At 37.1% G+C, this 17,242-nt stretch overlaps 1 protein-coding gene across 2 annotated transcripts in view; it reads left to right on the top strand.

The window, feature by feature from the left end:
• XKR3 (XK related 3) overlaps positions 1-14,161 on the top strand; it is a 38,575-nt gene extending 24,414 nt beyond the window's left edge. For both annotated transcript variants that reach the window (XM_055105551.2, XM_055105552.3), the window contains exon 4: positions 12,890-14,161. In XM_055105551.2, the coding sequence (XP_054961526.2) occupies positions 12,890-13,602 (713 nt within the window). In that variant the 3' untranslated portion in view covers positions 13,603-14,161. The remainder of the gene's footprint in view (positions 1-12,889) is intronic.
• Positions 14,162-17,242: the final 3,081 nt, after the last annotated feature.

The raw sequence follows: 17,242 nt of genomic DNA, 5'->3' as shown, positions 1-17,242 counted from the left end.
TAAAATTTTTTTGCCACTATCAGTGTTTAAAATAATGCTTCCTAGGTTATTTTCCACAATTTTTATAGTTTGAGGTCTTACATTTAAACATTTCATCCATTTTGAGTTAATTTTTGTATATGGTAAAAGGTAGGAGTTCAGTTTAATTCTTCTACATATGGCTAGCCAGTTATCCTAGATTCATTTATTTAAAAGGGAATCCTTTTCCCATTGCCTGTTTCATTGGCCTTGTCAAAGATCAGATGGTTGTAGGTGTGTGGCTTTATACCTGGGTTCCCTGACCTGTTTTCTTGGTCTCTGTGTCTATTTTTGCCCCAGTGCTAAGCTGTTTTTGCTACTGCAGCTTTTAAGTGTAGTTTGAAGTCAGGTAGTGTAACATCACTGGGTTTGTTATTTTTGCTTATGATTGCTTTGACTAATTGGGCTTCTTGTTGTTGCTGTTCCACATGAAATTTAGAATAGAATTTTTTCTAATTTTGTGAAGAATGACATTGGCAGTTTGACAGGGATAGCATTAAATAATTTGCGCTTCTGCCCATTCAGTATGATGTTGGCTATGGGTTCATTATAGAAGACTCTTATTATTTCAAGTACATTCTTTTGATGCTTAATGTGTTGAGTTTATCATGAAGAGATGTTTGATTTTATCAATCCCTTTTTCTGTTTTGGTTTTTACTTTTGATTCTGTTTATGTGGTGATCACATTTATTGATTTGGATATGTTGAGCCAGCTTTGCATTCCAGGAAGAAAGCCTACTGTGATTGTGGTGTACTAGCTTTTTGATGCACTGTGAGATCCAGTTTGCTGAGATTTTGTTAAGGATTTTTGCATCTGTGTTCATGAGGGATATTGGCCAGACGTTTTCTTGTGTCTCTGCCAGGTTTTGGTATCAGGCTGATGCTGGGCTCGTAGAATCTGGGCTCATTGAATGAGATGGGAAAAAGGCCCCTCCACCATTTGTTTGAATTAAAATAGCGTTGTTATGAATTCTTTGTACATCAGGAAAAATTTGGCTATGAATTCATCTGCTCCAGGGATTTTTAAAAAAAATATTGGTAGGTTCTTTATTACCTAAACAATTTAAGGCATAGATATTGGCCTATTCAGTTTCAATCTCTTCTTGATTTAGTCTTGGGAGATTGTGTGCTTCCAAGAATTTATCTGTTGCCTCTGGATTTTCTAATTTGTGTTCATAGAGTTGTTCATAGTTGTCTCTGAGGATCTTTTGTATTTCTGTGGGATCAGTCATATATAGCCTATATTGTTTTGATTGTGCTTCTTTGGATTTTCTGGTCCCTTTTTTTTTGAGACTGAGTTTTTTTCTGTCACCAAGGCTGCAGTTCAGTGACATGATCTTGCATCACTGACACTTCCACCTCCCAGGTTCAAGCAATTCTCATGCCTCAGCCTCCTGAGTAGCTGGGATTACAGGCATGCACCACCATGCCTGGTTAATTTTTCTATTTTTAGTAGAGACAGGGTTTTACCATGTTGGCCAAGCTGGTCTCAAACTCTTGACCTCAAGTAATCCTCCCATGTCAACCTCTGAAAGTACTGGGATTACAGAGGTGAGTCATCATACGCAGCCTTTTTTTTTGGCTTTGTTAATTTAGGTAGCACACTATCCATTTATTTATTTATTTTATTTTCAAAGGCCAACTCCTGGTTTGGTTTAAGTGATCTTTTATATTTATTTTGCATCTCAGTTTCATTAACTTCTCTAGCTTTAGTTACTTTCTTCTGCTAGATTTGGTGTTGGTTCCCCCTCCCTCCCAGTTCTTTTAGGTGCAAAGTTAAATTGTTAATTTGAGATTTTTCTAACTTCTTGATGAAGGCATTTTAGGGCTATCAACTTTCCAATTAACTGCATCCCAAAGATTTGGGAAAGTTTTTCCTATTTTCATTTATTTCAAATAATTATTTTAATTTCTGCCTTAATTTTTATATTCACCTGGGAGTTATTCTGTTGTAAGTTGTTTGATTTCCCTGTATTTTTGTATTTTGAGAGATCTTCTTGGTATTGATTTCTATTTTTATTGCACTGTGGACCAAGAGTGTGTGCTTTGTGTGATTTGTTTCTTTTGAATTTAATGAGGCTTGCCTTAGTAAATTGCTCAGAGTCCATCTTAGGCTATATTCTGTGCAGATAAGAATGACAATTCTTCATTTGTTGGGTGGCATGTTCATTCTGTAGATGTGTGTTAGTTCCATTTGGTCAAGTGTTGAGTTTAAGTCCAGAGTTTCTTTTTTAGTCAAGAACTTGTTCTACAAATCGGTGCTCCATTTTTGTATGTATGTGTATTTAGGACAGTGTTTGATTGTACCCATTATTATTATGTAATGACCTTCATTGTCCTTCTCAATTTTCACTGGTTTCACATCTGTTTTCCTGCTCTCTTTGTTTTCCATTAGCATGATGGATCTTACCCGCTCCTTTACTTTGAGGGTACAGGTGTCATTGGATGTGAGATGAGTGCCTTGAAGACCACAGATGGTTGGGTTTGTCTTTTTATTCAGCCTACCACTGTGTGTCATTCAAGGTTAGTATTGATATGTGATTGTGATCCTGTTATGTTGTTAGCTGGTTGTTAGGTAGACTTCGTTGTGTAGCTGCTTTAAAGTGCATGTGGGCTTGCGCTTAAGTGTGCTTTTGTGAGAGCAGATACCATTCTTTCAAATGCACGTTTGGCATTCCCTTGAGGATGTCTTGAAAGCCTAATCTACTTAAAGTGTATGCCCTTAGCATTTGTTTGTCTGAGAATAATTGTATTTCTTTTTTCCTTATGAATCTTAGTTTGGTGGGATATAAAATTCTTGGATTTTTTTTTTTTTTAATGTTGAAAATAGGCCACCAGTCTCTGGTTTTTGCTAAGAGGTCTGCTGCCATCCTGATGGTGTTCTCTCTATAAGTGACCTGCCACTTCTCTCTAGCTGCATTTATATTTTCGTGTTTGTTTCCTTTCTTTTGTTTGTTTGTTTGTTTCTTTTTGCACTGACCTTGGTGAATCTGATGACTATGTGCCTTGGGAATGGTCATCTTACATAGCATCTGGCTGGGGTTCTCTATTTTATTTGGATTTGGATGTTGACCTCTCTAGTGTGATGAGGAAGACTTTCATGACTGTCTCCTCAAATTTATTTTTCAAGTTGCTTATTCTTCCTCCTTTTCTCTCTGGAATGCTGGTGAGTCAAGTCACAGATTTGGTTGCTTTACGTAACCCCATATTTCTTGGATGTTTTATTCATTTTGAATTATTTTTGCTTCATTATTGTTTGACCAAGTTGATTTGAAGAACCAGTCTTGGAGCTCTGAAATTCTTTCCTCAGCTTGGTCTATTCCCCTCTTAACACTTCCATTTGTATTATAATGTTCTTATTGTGAAGTTTTCAGCTGAAGAAGTCAAGTTTTGGTCTTTCTTTAAGTGGCTATTTCATCTTTCAGCTCTTGAATTTCTTTGTTGCATTGCTTGGCTTCCTTGGGTTGATTTGAAATTTTAGTAACTTGCAGTAAATGTTGAAAGAGACCCAAAACGACATGCTGACTTTAGATATTCAGAAAATTTGATTCTAAATTCCCAGGCAAGGAGTTTTGCCTCTTTGACAGCCTATTTGATGGTCACCAGGTGGTCTTTGCTCCCATTTAAATTCCTCAGATAAGAAGTTTTGTCTCTGGGTGGTCTGTTTTATGGTCACCAGGTGATTTCTGCTCTCTTCAATAACATGATTGTAGTGGCAGTTACCTGCATCTACACCTAAATAACATGAAATAGAACCCCCAACACACACACTGAACCAATGTCAGTTTTCTCTTAACCCGTGTACTGGAATTACGCAAAATTATTTAAAATGCAGCCTTTGGGGGAATATGTAAGTGTACATTGAACATGTCTGCACTGTCTTTGCACCTTTTCATTACCCTATCATGTCAAATTCAAAAAATAGTCACGAGGGCCAGGGGCAGTGGCTCACGCCTGTAATCCCAGCCCTTTGGGAGGCCGAGGCGGACGGATCACCTGAGGTCAGGAGTTAGAGACCAGCCTGGCCAACATGGAGAAACCTTGCCTCTACTAAAAATACAGAATTAACCGGGCGTGGTGGAGCATGCCTGTAATCCCAGCTACTGGGGAGGCTGAGGCAGGAGAATCGCTTGAAACCGGGAGGCAGAGGTTGCGGTGAGCCAAGATGGCACCATTGCACTCCAGCCTGGGAAACAAGAGCGAAACTCTGCCTCAAAAAATAAATAAAATAAAATAAAAAATAAAAAATAGTCAGCAGGAATGTAGACATTTAGATATATGCCATTCAAGTATATGTGAATAGGAAGATAACTAGTTGAACCAGACGCATGTTGATTATCTGCAAAGGTAAAATAAAATCAAAACATTTTTATTTGGCGTTTAAGAGGGAAGTGCTGGTTGCAACATGTAAAAGGAAGGTAATCATTTTTTATTTTCGGAGTTGATAAATATAGACTTGAACAAAACATCACTAAAACACATGAAATATACAGTATTTTATTACAAAGATGTCATTTGACATCAGATGTCATTTGAAATTCTTTCGTAACAAGGGAAGTTTTTAGCATATATGTGAACAACAAACTAAGACTAAGAAGTTGTTTGCCAAATCAATAGATATTTGACAAGTGGGCATTCAAACCAAATGAGAAGCAGTTAGGTACATGTTTACATGTGTCCAAAATTATTGAATTATATGAGACCTTCAGCAGTAAAACAAATGATGGCTGAATAAACCTATAACTATACAACCACAACCATATCCCATGGGATAGAATCTATAGTTGGAAATTTTTTTACAAATAAGTTCTACTAGCTTCATGGCATTAGATGCAGTTTTCATTGTACGCACAGATCTGTAGACTGCGTGTATTTGTGTGTTCACTTTTCCTATTACCACTAATTTTTTTAACAAGGTTCATAATTATTTGCTTTCTATTAACTGACAAAATGTAGACGGACACCTATTTATAAACATATGAAAATTGTGTCAGTGTAGGCCGGGCATGGTGGCTCACACCTGTAATCCTAGCATTTTAGGAGGCCAAGGTGGGTGGATCACATGAGGTTAGGGTTTCAAGACTAGCTTGGCCAACATGGTGAAGTCCTGTCTGTCTCTACTAAAAATACAATAATTAGCTGGACATGGTAGCGGGTACCTGTAATCTCAACTATTCGGTAGGCTGAGGCAAGAGAATGGCTTGAACCCAGCAGACGGAGGATGCAATGAGCCGAGATAGTGCCATTGCACTCCAGCCTGGGGAACAAGAGCAAACCTCCATCCCCTCCAACAACAACAACAAAAGCAAAAAACAAGAAAAAAAAAAAAAAAAAGAAAATGGTACCAGTGGTCAGTGTAATACAATTTTATGGTGTGGCTGTTTTTCCCCTTTAGTCTCAGAGTCAGTCTCTCTCTCTCTCTCTCTCTCTCCCTCTCTCTCCCTCTCTCCCTCTCTCTCCCTCTCTCCCTCTCTCTCCCTCTCTCCCTCTCTCTCCCTCTCTCTCCCTCTTTCTCCCTCTCTCCCTCTCTCTCTCACCCCTGCCTCCTTTCTTTCTCTATTTTTTTTTTACATTGACAGGTTACATTGTATGTTTTTATTGTGTACAAGATGATGTTTGAAGTATATATATAACATGGAATAGTTAAATCCAGAGAATTAACAAATGCATTTTCTCACGTAGTTATCTGTTTTTTTTATTTTGGTAAGAGCAATTAATATCCATTCTGTGTACATATTTCAACAATATACCTTCACTAACTATAGTGACCCTGCTATACAATAGATCTCTTTAAATTTATTACTCCTATCTGACTGTAATTATAAATCTTTTGATAAAATTCTCCTCATTCTTTCTTTTCCTATAACCACTCCAGTCTCTGGTAACCATTGTTTCACTCTCTATATCCACAGAGTCTTTTTTTTTTTAAGTTTTCTCATAAAAGTGAGACCATTTTTTTTTTTCACTCAACGTAATGTCCTCCAGGTTCATCCCTGTTGCTGCAGATGAGAATTTCATTCTTTTTTATAGCTGAATACTCTTCCATTGTGTATATGTACCACATTTTCTTTATGTATTCATTCACTGATGGACACTTGAGGTGATTCTATATCTTGGCTACTGTGAATAATGCTGAAATAGACATGAGAGTGTATATATCTCTTCAACATACTGGATTCAATTCCTTTTGATACATTCTCAAAAGTGGAATTTCTGGATAATGCATTAGTACTAATTTCTAATTTTTGAGGAAGCTCCAAACTGTTCATGGAGTAAAATGGGTTTAGTGATGTAAACTGGGTGTAATAATTTACGTTATCACCCATAATGTGCAAGAGTTTTCGTTCCTCCATACTCTTTTTTTTTTCCAACGTTTCTTTTTTCTTTTTATTCTTTAAATAATGACTGTTCCAACCAGGATGAGGTGAAGTCTCATACAGGTTTTGATTTGCATGTCTTCTTTTGAAAAATGCCTTTTGAGAAAGGCCTATTAAGAGACCTGTTTTCTTTACGGAAAATTGTTTATTTTTTTCTTTCTAATTTTTAAAATTTAACTTCTATTTTAGTTTTAGGGCTACATATGCAGGTTTGTTATATAAGTAAACTTGTATGATAGGGGTTTGTTGTACAAATTATTTCATCACCCAGGTATTAAGCCTAGTGTCCATTAGTTGTTTTCACTGATGTTCTCCCTCCTACCACTCTGTAGCCTCTAAGGGGCCACAGTGTGTGTTGTTTCCCTCTATTTGTCCATGTGTAATCATAATTTAGCTCCCAGTTATAAGTGAGAACACATGGTATTTGTTTGTTTTGCTTTTGAATATTTTTAAGTTCCTTGTATATTTTAATTAACCCCTTGTCTGATGTATAATTTGCAAATATTTGCTCTCATTCTATCACTCTGATTTTTTTTTTTTTTTTTTTTCTGCGTGGAAGCTTTCTAGTAGGATGAAACCTCATTTGTCTGTTGGTGGTTTTGTTGCTTGTGGTTTTGAGGTCTTATCCAAAAAAAAAAAAAAAAAAAAAAATCCTTGCCCAGACCAAGGTCATTAAGTTTGCCCTGTGTTTTATTAGGTTTGACAGTTTAGGGTTTTCATTACATATTTATTTTTAAACGTTTTTAAAAATGTATTTTTACAGATGAGGTCTCACTGTATTGCCTAGGGTTAGTGCAGTGGCATGAGTGTGGCATGCTACAGCCTTGAACTCCTAGGTTCAGGTGATCCTCCTGACTCAGACCCCAGAGTAGCTGGAACTATAGGTACATGCCACTGCACTATAGGCTTTTTAGTGTATTTGAGTTATTTTTTGTATGTAGTAAGAGATGGGGTTCTGATTTTGTTTTTCTGCATGTAGCTCTCTTGTTTTCCCAGCACCACTTATTGAAGAGACTGACTTTCCTCATTTTGTGTTCTTGGCATCTCTGTAGAATATCAGTTGGCTGCTATCCATGTGTGGATTTATTTGTGCTCACTATACTCAGTTGCATTGGTTTATAGCATTGTGATGCCTCCAGCTTTATGGGTTCACTCCCCAAACCTATGGCCATCTTCAGGATTGCTTTGGCTATTCAGGTTTTTTTTCTGCGGTTTCATATTAATTTTGAATTTCTTTCTATTTCTGTGAAAAATGCCATTGGTGTTTTGATAGAGATTGCATTGAATCTGTGGACCTATTTGGGTCCCATAAACATTTTAACCACATTACTTTTTTCCAATCAATTAGCATAGATATCTTTCCATTGATTTATGTTATTTTAATTTTTTATTAATACTTCATAATTTTCAGAATGCAGATTATTTTCTACCTCCTTGGTAAAATTTACTCTAAAGGTTTTTTGTTCATTCATTTGTTTTCCCATAGCTATTGTAAATGGGATTATTTTCTTGAGGTTTTTTTTGTAGACATTTTCGTATTAGTATATGAAAATGCTACTTAATTTATATGTTGATTTTGTAAACTGAAACTTGACTGATTTTCTGAAATAGTTCTAACTGCTTTTTAGTGGTGTGTTTAGGGATTTCCATATAATATCATTAGGAAATATGGACAATTTTACTTCTTTCTTTCCAATTTGGGTACCTTTTCTTTCTCTTGTCCAGTTGCTCTGGCTAAAGACTTTCAGGATTATGTTAATATAAGCAGTTAAAGTGAACTTCTTAGTCTCCTTTCAGATCTTCAGAGAGAAGCTTTCAACTTTGAACTCCCACTGAGTGTGATGTTAACTATGGGTTTGTCATGTAGAGCATTATTTGGTTATTCTCGTTTATGTCATTTGTTGTGTTGAGTTACAATTGTTCTATGCATAATTTGTTGAGAGATTTTATTATAAAAAGATGTTGAATTTTGTCAAATGGCTTTTTTATTTATTGAAATGACCACCTAGATTTTGTTATTTATTTTGTTGATGTAATGTATGACACTTAATGATTCTTGTGTATTCAACCATTCCTGTATTCCTGTAATCTCACTTGATCATGGAAAATCATGAATGATTTTCTAAATGTGCGTTATAACTCAGTTTCCCAGTATTCTGTTGAGGATTTTTACATTATGTTAATCAGGTATATTAGCCTGTAGTTTTCTCTTCTTTGTTGTGTCCTTGTCTGGTTTTGTATTGAGCATATTGCTGGCCCCACAGAATGAACTGGAACAGTTCACATATCTTCTTTTTTTAATTTTTTTCCACTAGGTTAAAAAGAATTGATAGTAGTTATTTTTTAGTGGTAGGTAGAATGCAGCAGTTAATCTATCAGGTCCTGGGCTTTTCTTTAATGGGTAACTTTTTATTGCTGATTTGATTTCTTACCATTAATTTGTTTCTGGGTGTCAGTTATGACATCTCCTTTTTTGTCTCTGATTATATTTATTAGTGACTTTTTTTACTTTTGATTTTAGCTTTTTGTTTTTCTAATTCTTTGGTTTGGTGTATTTCGTATCTTCTTTTTGATGAAGACATTTATTGCCATAACTTTCCCTTTAAAACTGCTTTGGTCATATCCAGTAGGTTTTGATGTGTTCTGTTTCTATTTTTGTCTCAAGAAATATGGTATTTTCTGTGTAATGTCTTCATTGACTCACTGGTTGTTCAGGAGTATGTAATTTAATTTTCATGTACTTATGAATTAGTGATACTAGAAGAGATACCCTGTATGACTTTGATCTCTTTGAATTCATCAAGACGTGTTTTCTGGCCTAATGTATGATATATCCAGGAAAATGTTCGATGTATGCAGTAAAGAATGTGTATTCTATAACTCTTGGATGGATAGTTCTGTAACTGTTTTGTCCATTTGCCCTACAGTGCATTTTAATCTGATGTTTACTTACTGATTTTCTGTCTGTATGATCTATTCATTTCTGAAAGTAAGGTGCTGAAGTGTTCTATTAGTACCTTGTAGTTTTTTTCTCCCTTTGCATCTATTAATATTTACATTATATATATGCCTATAAATATATATGTATATTCCTGATATGATATTTTCTTTTTTATCCTGCTTAATTCTGTATGCTCTCTTTGTCTTTGATATTTGTTGGTTTGATTATATTAAGCCATGGCGATATTATTTGGATTTAATCTTATTGGAAGACTTCAATATTCCTTTACCTGAATATTTATATTTTTATTTAGATTTGGAAAATTTTTTGTTATTATTTCTCTAAATAGACTTTTTACTTTTTTTTCCGACAATACGCTTATTATTTTTTTTAATTTGAGACGGAGTTTTGCTCTTGTTGCCCAGGCTGGAGTGCAATGGCGTGATCTTGGCTCAATGCAACCTCCGTGTCCTGGGTTCCGTGATTATCCTGCCTCAGGCTCTTGAGTGGCTGGGATTACAGGCGTCCACCAACCACACCTGACTAATTTTTGTATTTTTAGTAGAGACACAGTTTCACCACGTTGGGCACTCTGCTCTGAAACTCCTGACCACATGTGATCCACCCGCCTCCGCCTCCCAAATAGCTGCGATTACAGGTGTGAGCCATTGCACCCAGCTTTTCCTTGAACACCAGTGACTAATACATTTGTTCTTTGGATGTTATCACATAAATCCTATGAACTTTCTAGATTTCTTTTTTTTTCTTCTGACTGTATATTTTTAATGGATCTGTCCTTGAGTTTTTCTGCTTGGCCACTTCTGTCAATGCTCTCAACTGCATTTTTTTTTTATTTTATTGTGTTTTTATCTTCAACATTTTTATTAGTTTTTTCCTCCCATTATTTCAATCTCCTTGCTAAGGTTCTCTGATAAATTTCTGAATTGTTTGCGTTTTCCTTAAGTCCACTACATTGTCTTAAAATAAGTATTTGAATTTTTTGTCAGGCTATGTGTCCATGCCCATCTCTTTCGGGTCACTCACAACTGGCACCTTATTTTGTCCACTTGGCGCCATGATGTTCTCGTCATTGATCCTGATCTTTGTGACTATGCATTGTTATCTGCACAATGATATAGGTGCCTGATTCAGTGTTCATGTCTGGGCTCTGTTTGGAAGCTTCTTTCTACAGTAAGCCTGTCCAGAGATTCAGGGCAAGAAGAAGAAGGAAATTAAGGTCTTTAAGTCTATGATAGCTTCAGCCCTGGTAGAAGTAGGGGGAATCCTAATGCCTAGACTTTGATGGCTGAAGTAATTTGACCACCAAAGCTGACTCAGTGCCAGGTTGTACCTGTAGCCCACAGTAGAGCACTGGATGCACTCAAGGCCTGCAGCTGCCATGGTCTTCCCTCTGAGGTTTATTCAGTCAGCCAGTAGGAATGTTGACTGGAACTCGACTCCATCCTGCTGAGGCCACAGTTTCTCATCTGTTGTCGGGATGTGTCTAGAAGTTTGCCCCTTGATATCATCCTCCCAAAGTGCTGGGGTGAAGGCACAGAAAAATAAAGACCCAAGTGAAAGTCCTATGTTTTCTTCCTGGGCTCAAGCAATCCTCCCACTGCAGCCTCCTGAATAGCTGGGACTACAGGCATGTGCCACCATGCCTGGCTAAATTTGTGTATTTGTGTGTGTGTGTGTGTGTGTATGCGTGCGTTTTGTAGATACAGGTTTTCACCATGTTGCCCAGGTTGATCTTGAACTCCTGGGCTCTAGTGATCCATTCATTTCAGCCTCCTAAAGGTAGGATTACAGGTATGAGTCACCATACCTGGCCAAATTTTACTTTCAAACATTTAATTTTTAGGTCATTTATTATATTCAGTCTCATTTCTCATAAATGCAGTTACAATGCTAATGTTTTAGAGTTTCACTTTGAGTATTCCTTAAGGAATAAATGGAGTGTTAATATTCATTTTCTAAATGGTGTTAGAAAGTGAATAATAAATTTAGACGAGGAATGACTATTTTGCTATTTGGCCTCTTTTTGTTTTCTGGCTTAAGTTCATTGTGTATGAAGAGTGTTTTTTGTTAGTGTTTATTTGTTTGTTTGTTTTTTGAGATGGAGTCTCGCTCTGTCGCCCAGGCTGGAGTCCAGTGGCGCTATCCTGGTTCACTGCAACCTCTGCCTCCTGGGTTCAAGTAATTGCCCTGCCTCAGCCTCTCGAGTAGCTGGGTCTATGCCCGGCTAATTTTTTGTATTTTCAGTAGAGATGGGGTTTCACTGTGTCACCCAGAAGGGTCTTGATCTCCTGACCTCTTGATACACCCACTTCAGCATCCCAAAGTGCTGGGATTACAGGTGTGAGCCACTGTGCCCAGCTGAAGAGTGTATTTTTTTTTAACCTGCATGTATATGTAAAATGAATTTTTTCTCTTTCAACTGAATGTAGTACAAAAGTGCTTAAACGAATTATTCAACTACTTCATAATTTTGGTTTTCTTCCATGTGCTTATTTGTCTAATTGTTGAGAGAACAATGTTGAAATTAAAATAATTTTGCTTATGAAAAAGTTTCTCATAAAGTTGCATGGATACATACAATCACACACATGCACACACACACTTCTTTTTTTTTTTTTTTTTTTTGAGATGGAGTCTCGCTCTGTCGCCCAGGCTGCAGTGCAGTGGCGCGATCTCAGCTCACTGCAAGCTCCGCCTCCCGGGTTCACGCCGTTCTCCTTCCTCAGCCTCCCGAGTAGCTGGGACTACAAGTGCCCACCACTATGCCCGGCTAATGTTTTGTATTTTTAGTAGAGACTGGGTTTCACCGTGTTAGCCAGGATGGTCTCAATCTCCTGACCTCGTGATCCGCCCGCCTCGGCCTCCCAAAGTGCTGGGATTACAGGCGTGAGCCACCGCTCCCGGCCACACATACTTCTTAATTTCTGTAACATTTTATTTTTTTCTGCTTCTCTAGTACCTTGTATTCCATCACTCAGCAGAATCTGTCAGCTCCACTTCCAGGATTTACTTTAACTCCACAGCTTATTTCTTCTTTTCTGTTACCACCATAGTCTAAAACACAATTTATATTACATTAGTCTCCTATTTCACATGCTAACTTCCTAGTTGACACTCTTAACTTTCTATAAAGAATGGAACTGTCTTTTCAGTGTCTAATTCAGGTATTTTTTTTTAATTGAGACTGCTTTATATGTGCTGTCACACCTTATAGCATCAGATCTGAATGTGTCTCTTCCATTTTATCTGTGCCAGTCTTCTCTTTGAGGGAATGTGTATATACATGTATAAATGTAGATATGTATGTATTTGCTTATTATTTGTTTTTCCAAGGTGCAATATATGTTTTGCATGCCTATACTTACTGTATCCCTGAAAATGGAAGATTAACAAACCTTTCTTTTTATAAGTAAATGATTTTCTAAAGGAGGTGGGTGAGGAAGAATATATCTTAAAATGGCAAGTTTAAAAAAGAAAGTGGTCATTACTAATGAAAAATATTCTCTAACGTTTTCATGTTTGTCTTTAATAGCATTGCTGATGACATGTTCCCTGTTATCAGTTACTTATGGGGCCATTCGCTGCAATATACTGGCCATCCACATCAGCAATGATGATACTACCATTAAGCTACCGCCGATAGAATTCTTCTGTGTCGTGATGTGGCGTTTTTTGGAGGTTATCTCACGTGTAGTGACTCTGGCATTTTTCATTGCATCTCTGAAACTGAAGAGCCTACCCTTTTTGTTCATCATATATTTTGTATCATTGTTGGCACCGTGGCTGGAGTTTTGGAAAAGTGGAGCTCATCTTCCTAGCAACAAAGAAAATAATTCCAATATGGTGGGTACAGTACTGATGCTTTTCTTGATCACACTGCTATATGCTGCCATCAACTTCTACTGCTGGTCAGCAGTGAAACTGCAGTTGTCAGATGACAAAATAATTGACGGGAGACAGAGGTGGGGCCATAGAATCCTACACTACAGCTTTCGGTTTTTAGAAAATGTGATAATGATATTGGTATTTAGGTTCTTTGGAGGGAAAACTTGGCTGAATTGTTGTGACTCATTAATTGCCGTGCAGCTCATCATAAGCTACCTATTGGCCATTGGCTTTATGCTCCTCTTCTATCAGTATTTGTACCCATGGCAGTCAGGCAAAGTGTTGCCAGGACATACTGAAAATCAGCCAGAAGCACCGTACTATTCGAGAAAACTGAAAAGAATAAAAATAAGCAGCTGAGGAATTACTGTCACTCCTGCAGTAGGGTTGGATATTTTTCAATCAGAAAAAGTATGACATATTCATAAAATATACATGTATACTATCACAGAACAATGAGTAAAGATGCTGAATGTGACTTGTTAAGAGGCTCTTAAATTTAAAAAATATACACAGCAAAATCTTGGAAGTGGTTTCTAATAAAATTCATTTATGTTCTCCTGTGAACGTGCATTAGTAATTTTTGTTTCCTTAACTATAATTATACAATTCATTAAATAAAACAAAATAAAAAATCCATCTGGATCCAAAAACTGAGCAGGAAAAATAACCATAATGCATTTTTCACCCAGTACATTTTTGGAATGCCTTTAACAAGTGTTTGTAGCGTATACATTATCAGTGAACATGTTTTCTTCAGAAAGAGTATTTACCACAGGTTTTATTCTGTACTTAAGGAGAATCTGAAAGGCAAGTCTTATGAGACTGCTCCTATTTATATTAATTTAGGGTAACTAAGGCATTTCTCATTGAACTTTGACTAACAGAAAGCAACTCATATTAATGCATCTTAAGGCACAAAAACTTTTCAATTAAAAATAAATAATCATGTTAATAATTTGAAATATGAATTTACATTCCTACCAACAGTGCGCAAGGATTCTCTTTGCTCTACATTCTCAATAACACTTGTCATCTTTCATCTTCATGATAATAGCTGTTCTAACATTTTTGAGAGAAGGTGCATTGTTGGTTTTAATTAGCATTTCCCTGATGATTGGTGGTGAAGCATCATTAAATATACAGTTGTTCAAAAATTGGCCAGGCACAGTAGCACACACCTGTAATTCCAGCTACTAGGGAGGCTGAGGCAGGAGAATTGCTTGAACCTAGGTGATGGAGGTTTCAGTGAGCCAAGATCGCACCACTGCACTCCAGCCTGGGCGACAAAGTGAGACTCTGTCTCCAAATAAATAAATAAATAAATAAATAAATAAATAAATGAATAAGGCCGGGCTTGATGGCTCACACCTGTAATCCCAGCACTTTGGAAGGCCAAGATGGGCAGGTCATGAGGTCAGGAGATGGAGACCATCCTCACTAACACGAAGAAACCCCGTCTCTACTAAAAATACAATAAAAATTAGCTGGGCGTGTTGGCATGCACCTATAGTCCCAGCTACTCAGGAGGCTGAGCCAGGAGAATCGCTGGAACCTGGGAGGCGCAGGTTGTGGGGAGGTGAGATCGCGCCACTGCACTCCAGCGTGGGTGATGGAGTGAGGCTCCATCTCAAAATAAATAAATAAATAAATAAAATAAATGAATAAAATTAAACATAGTTAAACATAGACTTGACCATTTTTGTCTTTTTTTGAGAAACGTAAATTCAGGTCCTTTGCCCATTTTTAATAGGCTTACTTGATTTGTTGTTGTTAAGTGGTGTGAGTTTCTTGTATGTATTTATTATTCACCATTTATCATATATATGATTTGCAGACATTTTCTCCCAGTGTAGGGGTTGTCCCTTCACCCTCTCTGCTAATTGTTTCCTTTGCTGTGCAGAAACTTTTTAGTTTGATGTGATGCAATCCAATTGCTGTTCTTCTTGTGCTTTTGTAGCCTGTGCTTCTGGGGTGATAGAACTGAGGTTTCAAAAATTAAATTAAAAATAGAATTACAACATGGTCCAGCTACTCTACTTCTGAATATGTACTCAAATGATATAAATTAGTATTTCAGAGAGATATTTGCATACCTATATTCATGTCAGCATTATTCACAATAGCCAAGATAAGGAAACAACCCAAGTGCTCATCAACAGATCAGCAGATAAAGTGTGGCACATATACACAATGGAATATACTATACAGCCTTAAAAAAAGAGAAAGTGCTGTTATTTATTTATGAGAAAATGAATGGAATTGGAAAACATGCTCAGTGAAATAAGACAGGCACAGAAAAACAAATATAGCATGGTCACAATTATATGTAAAATCTAAAAACGTTGAACTCATAAAAATAGTGAATATGCTAAGTGTGGTGACTCATGTCTGTTATCTCCAGCACTTTTGGAGGATGAGGCGGTTGGATCATTTGAGTTCAGGTGTTTGAGGCCACAGTGAGCCATAGTTGTGCCGCTGCACTCCAGCCTGGGCAACACAGCAAGATCGTGACTCTTTATACAAATACACAGAAAGTAGTCAGAGATTGGAGTGTGGGGTAGTGATAGGAATACATACGGAAGGGATGACATTTGTCAAAGGGTAAAAAATTTCTGTGAGGCCGGAAGTAGTTCTGGTGATCTGTTGCACAGAATGGTGATCACAGTTAAAAAATGTACACTTCAAAATTGCTGAAAAAGGCAGGCATGGTGCCTCATGCCTGTAATCCCAGGACTTTGGGCGGCCATGGCAGGCAGATCACTAGAGGTCAGGAGTTCAAGACCAGCCTGGCCAACATGGTGAAACACCGTCTCTATGGAAAATACAAGAACTAGCCAGGTTTGGTGGCACACACCTATAGTCACAGCTACTCAGGAAGCTGAGGCAGAAGAATCACTTGAACCCGGACAGTGGAGGTTGCAATGAGCCAAGCTTGTGCCACTGCACTCCAGCCTGGGCGACAAAAGCGAAACTCCATCTGAAAAAAAAAGTTGGAAAAGTAGAGTTTAAATATTCTCACCACAACGAAATGATAAGTGTGTGAGGTGATGTATATGTTAACTAGCCCAATTTATTTTGCAGTGTATACATGTATTATAAAATCACTTTGTGTCCCATAAATCTTTACAATTGTTAATTTAAAATAAAATTTCTGAAAGAATGAATTAAAATTAAACTTGGCTTGATATACGTAGACAGTAATATATGCCTATGTGTCCTTCTATTTTGACTATTTTGCTTCTGTTATTTCTTGGGGAAACAATCACCATGATAAATGATGAAGAACACTAAAGCTTAATATTGTATAATTCTCATTATTTTCTTGTTTTTGTTTTTCCTCCTACTTTTTTCTACCAAAGCAATGTGGACAATTTTCTTATTCATACTTTCTTGTATGTTTTTTTTTTTCTGATGAGAAGTCACCACCAAAAATTAAGCTCATGTGGATTTCTGTAATTTTTCCTGCTCCTATCTATGACCATCTTTACCTTTACTTTAGATTTCACAGCTTCTTAAAACACTTATTTACTTATTATTTATTATCTCCCTGTATCATTACTTTTTCTTTTCTTTTCTTTTCTTTTTTTTTTTTGAGAAGGAGTTTCACTCTTGATGTCCAGGCTGTAATGCAATGGTGTGATCTAGGCTCACCGCAACCTCTGCCTCCCAGCTTCCCCGGTTCAAGCCATTCTCCTGCCTCAGCCTCCTGAGTAGCTGGGATTGCAGGCATGCGCCACCACGCTCGGCTGATTTTTTGTATTTTTGGTAGAGACAGGGCTTCACTGTGTTAGCCAGGATGGTCTTCATCTTTGTGATCCACCCGCCTCAGCCTCCCAAAGGGCTGGGATTACAAGCATGAGCCACTGTGACCAGCCAACTATTTGTTATTAAATGAAAGAGAGAATGGCTCTCATAATAATGATGGATGGAGCCTTGTATGAAATCTTACTAAACAGGCTGAACGCCGCCTTAACATTAAAAAGCAAGGTAAATTTAA

Source organism: Pan paniscus, chromosome 23 (genome assembly GCF_029289425.2).
Source record: "Pan paniscus chromosome 23, NHGRI_mPanPan1-v2.0_pri, whole genome shotgun sequence".
In the NCBI taxonomy this organism is placed as follows: domain Eukaryota; kingdom Metazoa; phylum Chordata; class Mammalia; order Primates; family Hominidae; genus Pan; species Pan paniscus.
Note: the sequence above shows the minus strand (reverse complement) of the source record. Positions and strands in the feature narration are given on the sequence as shown.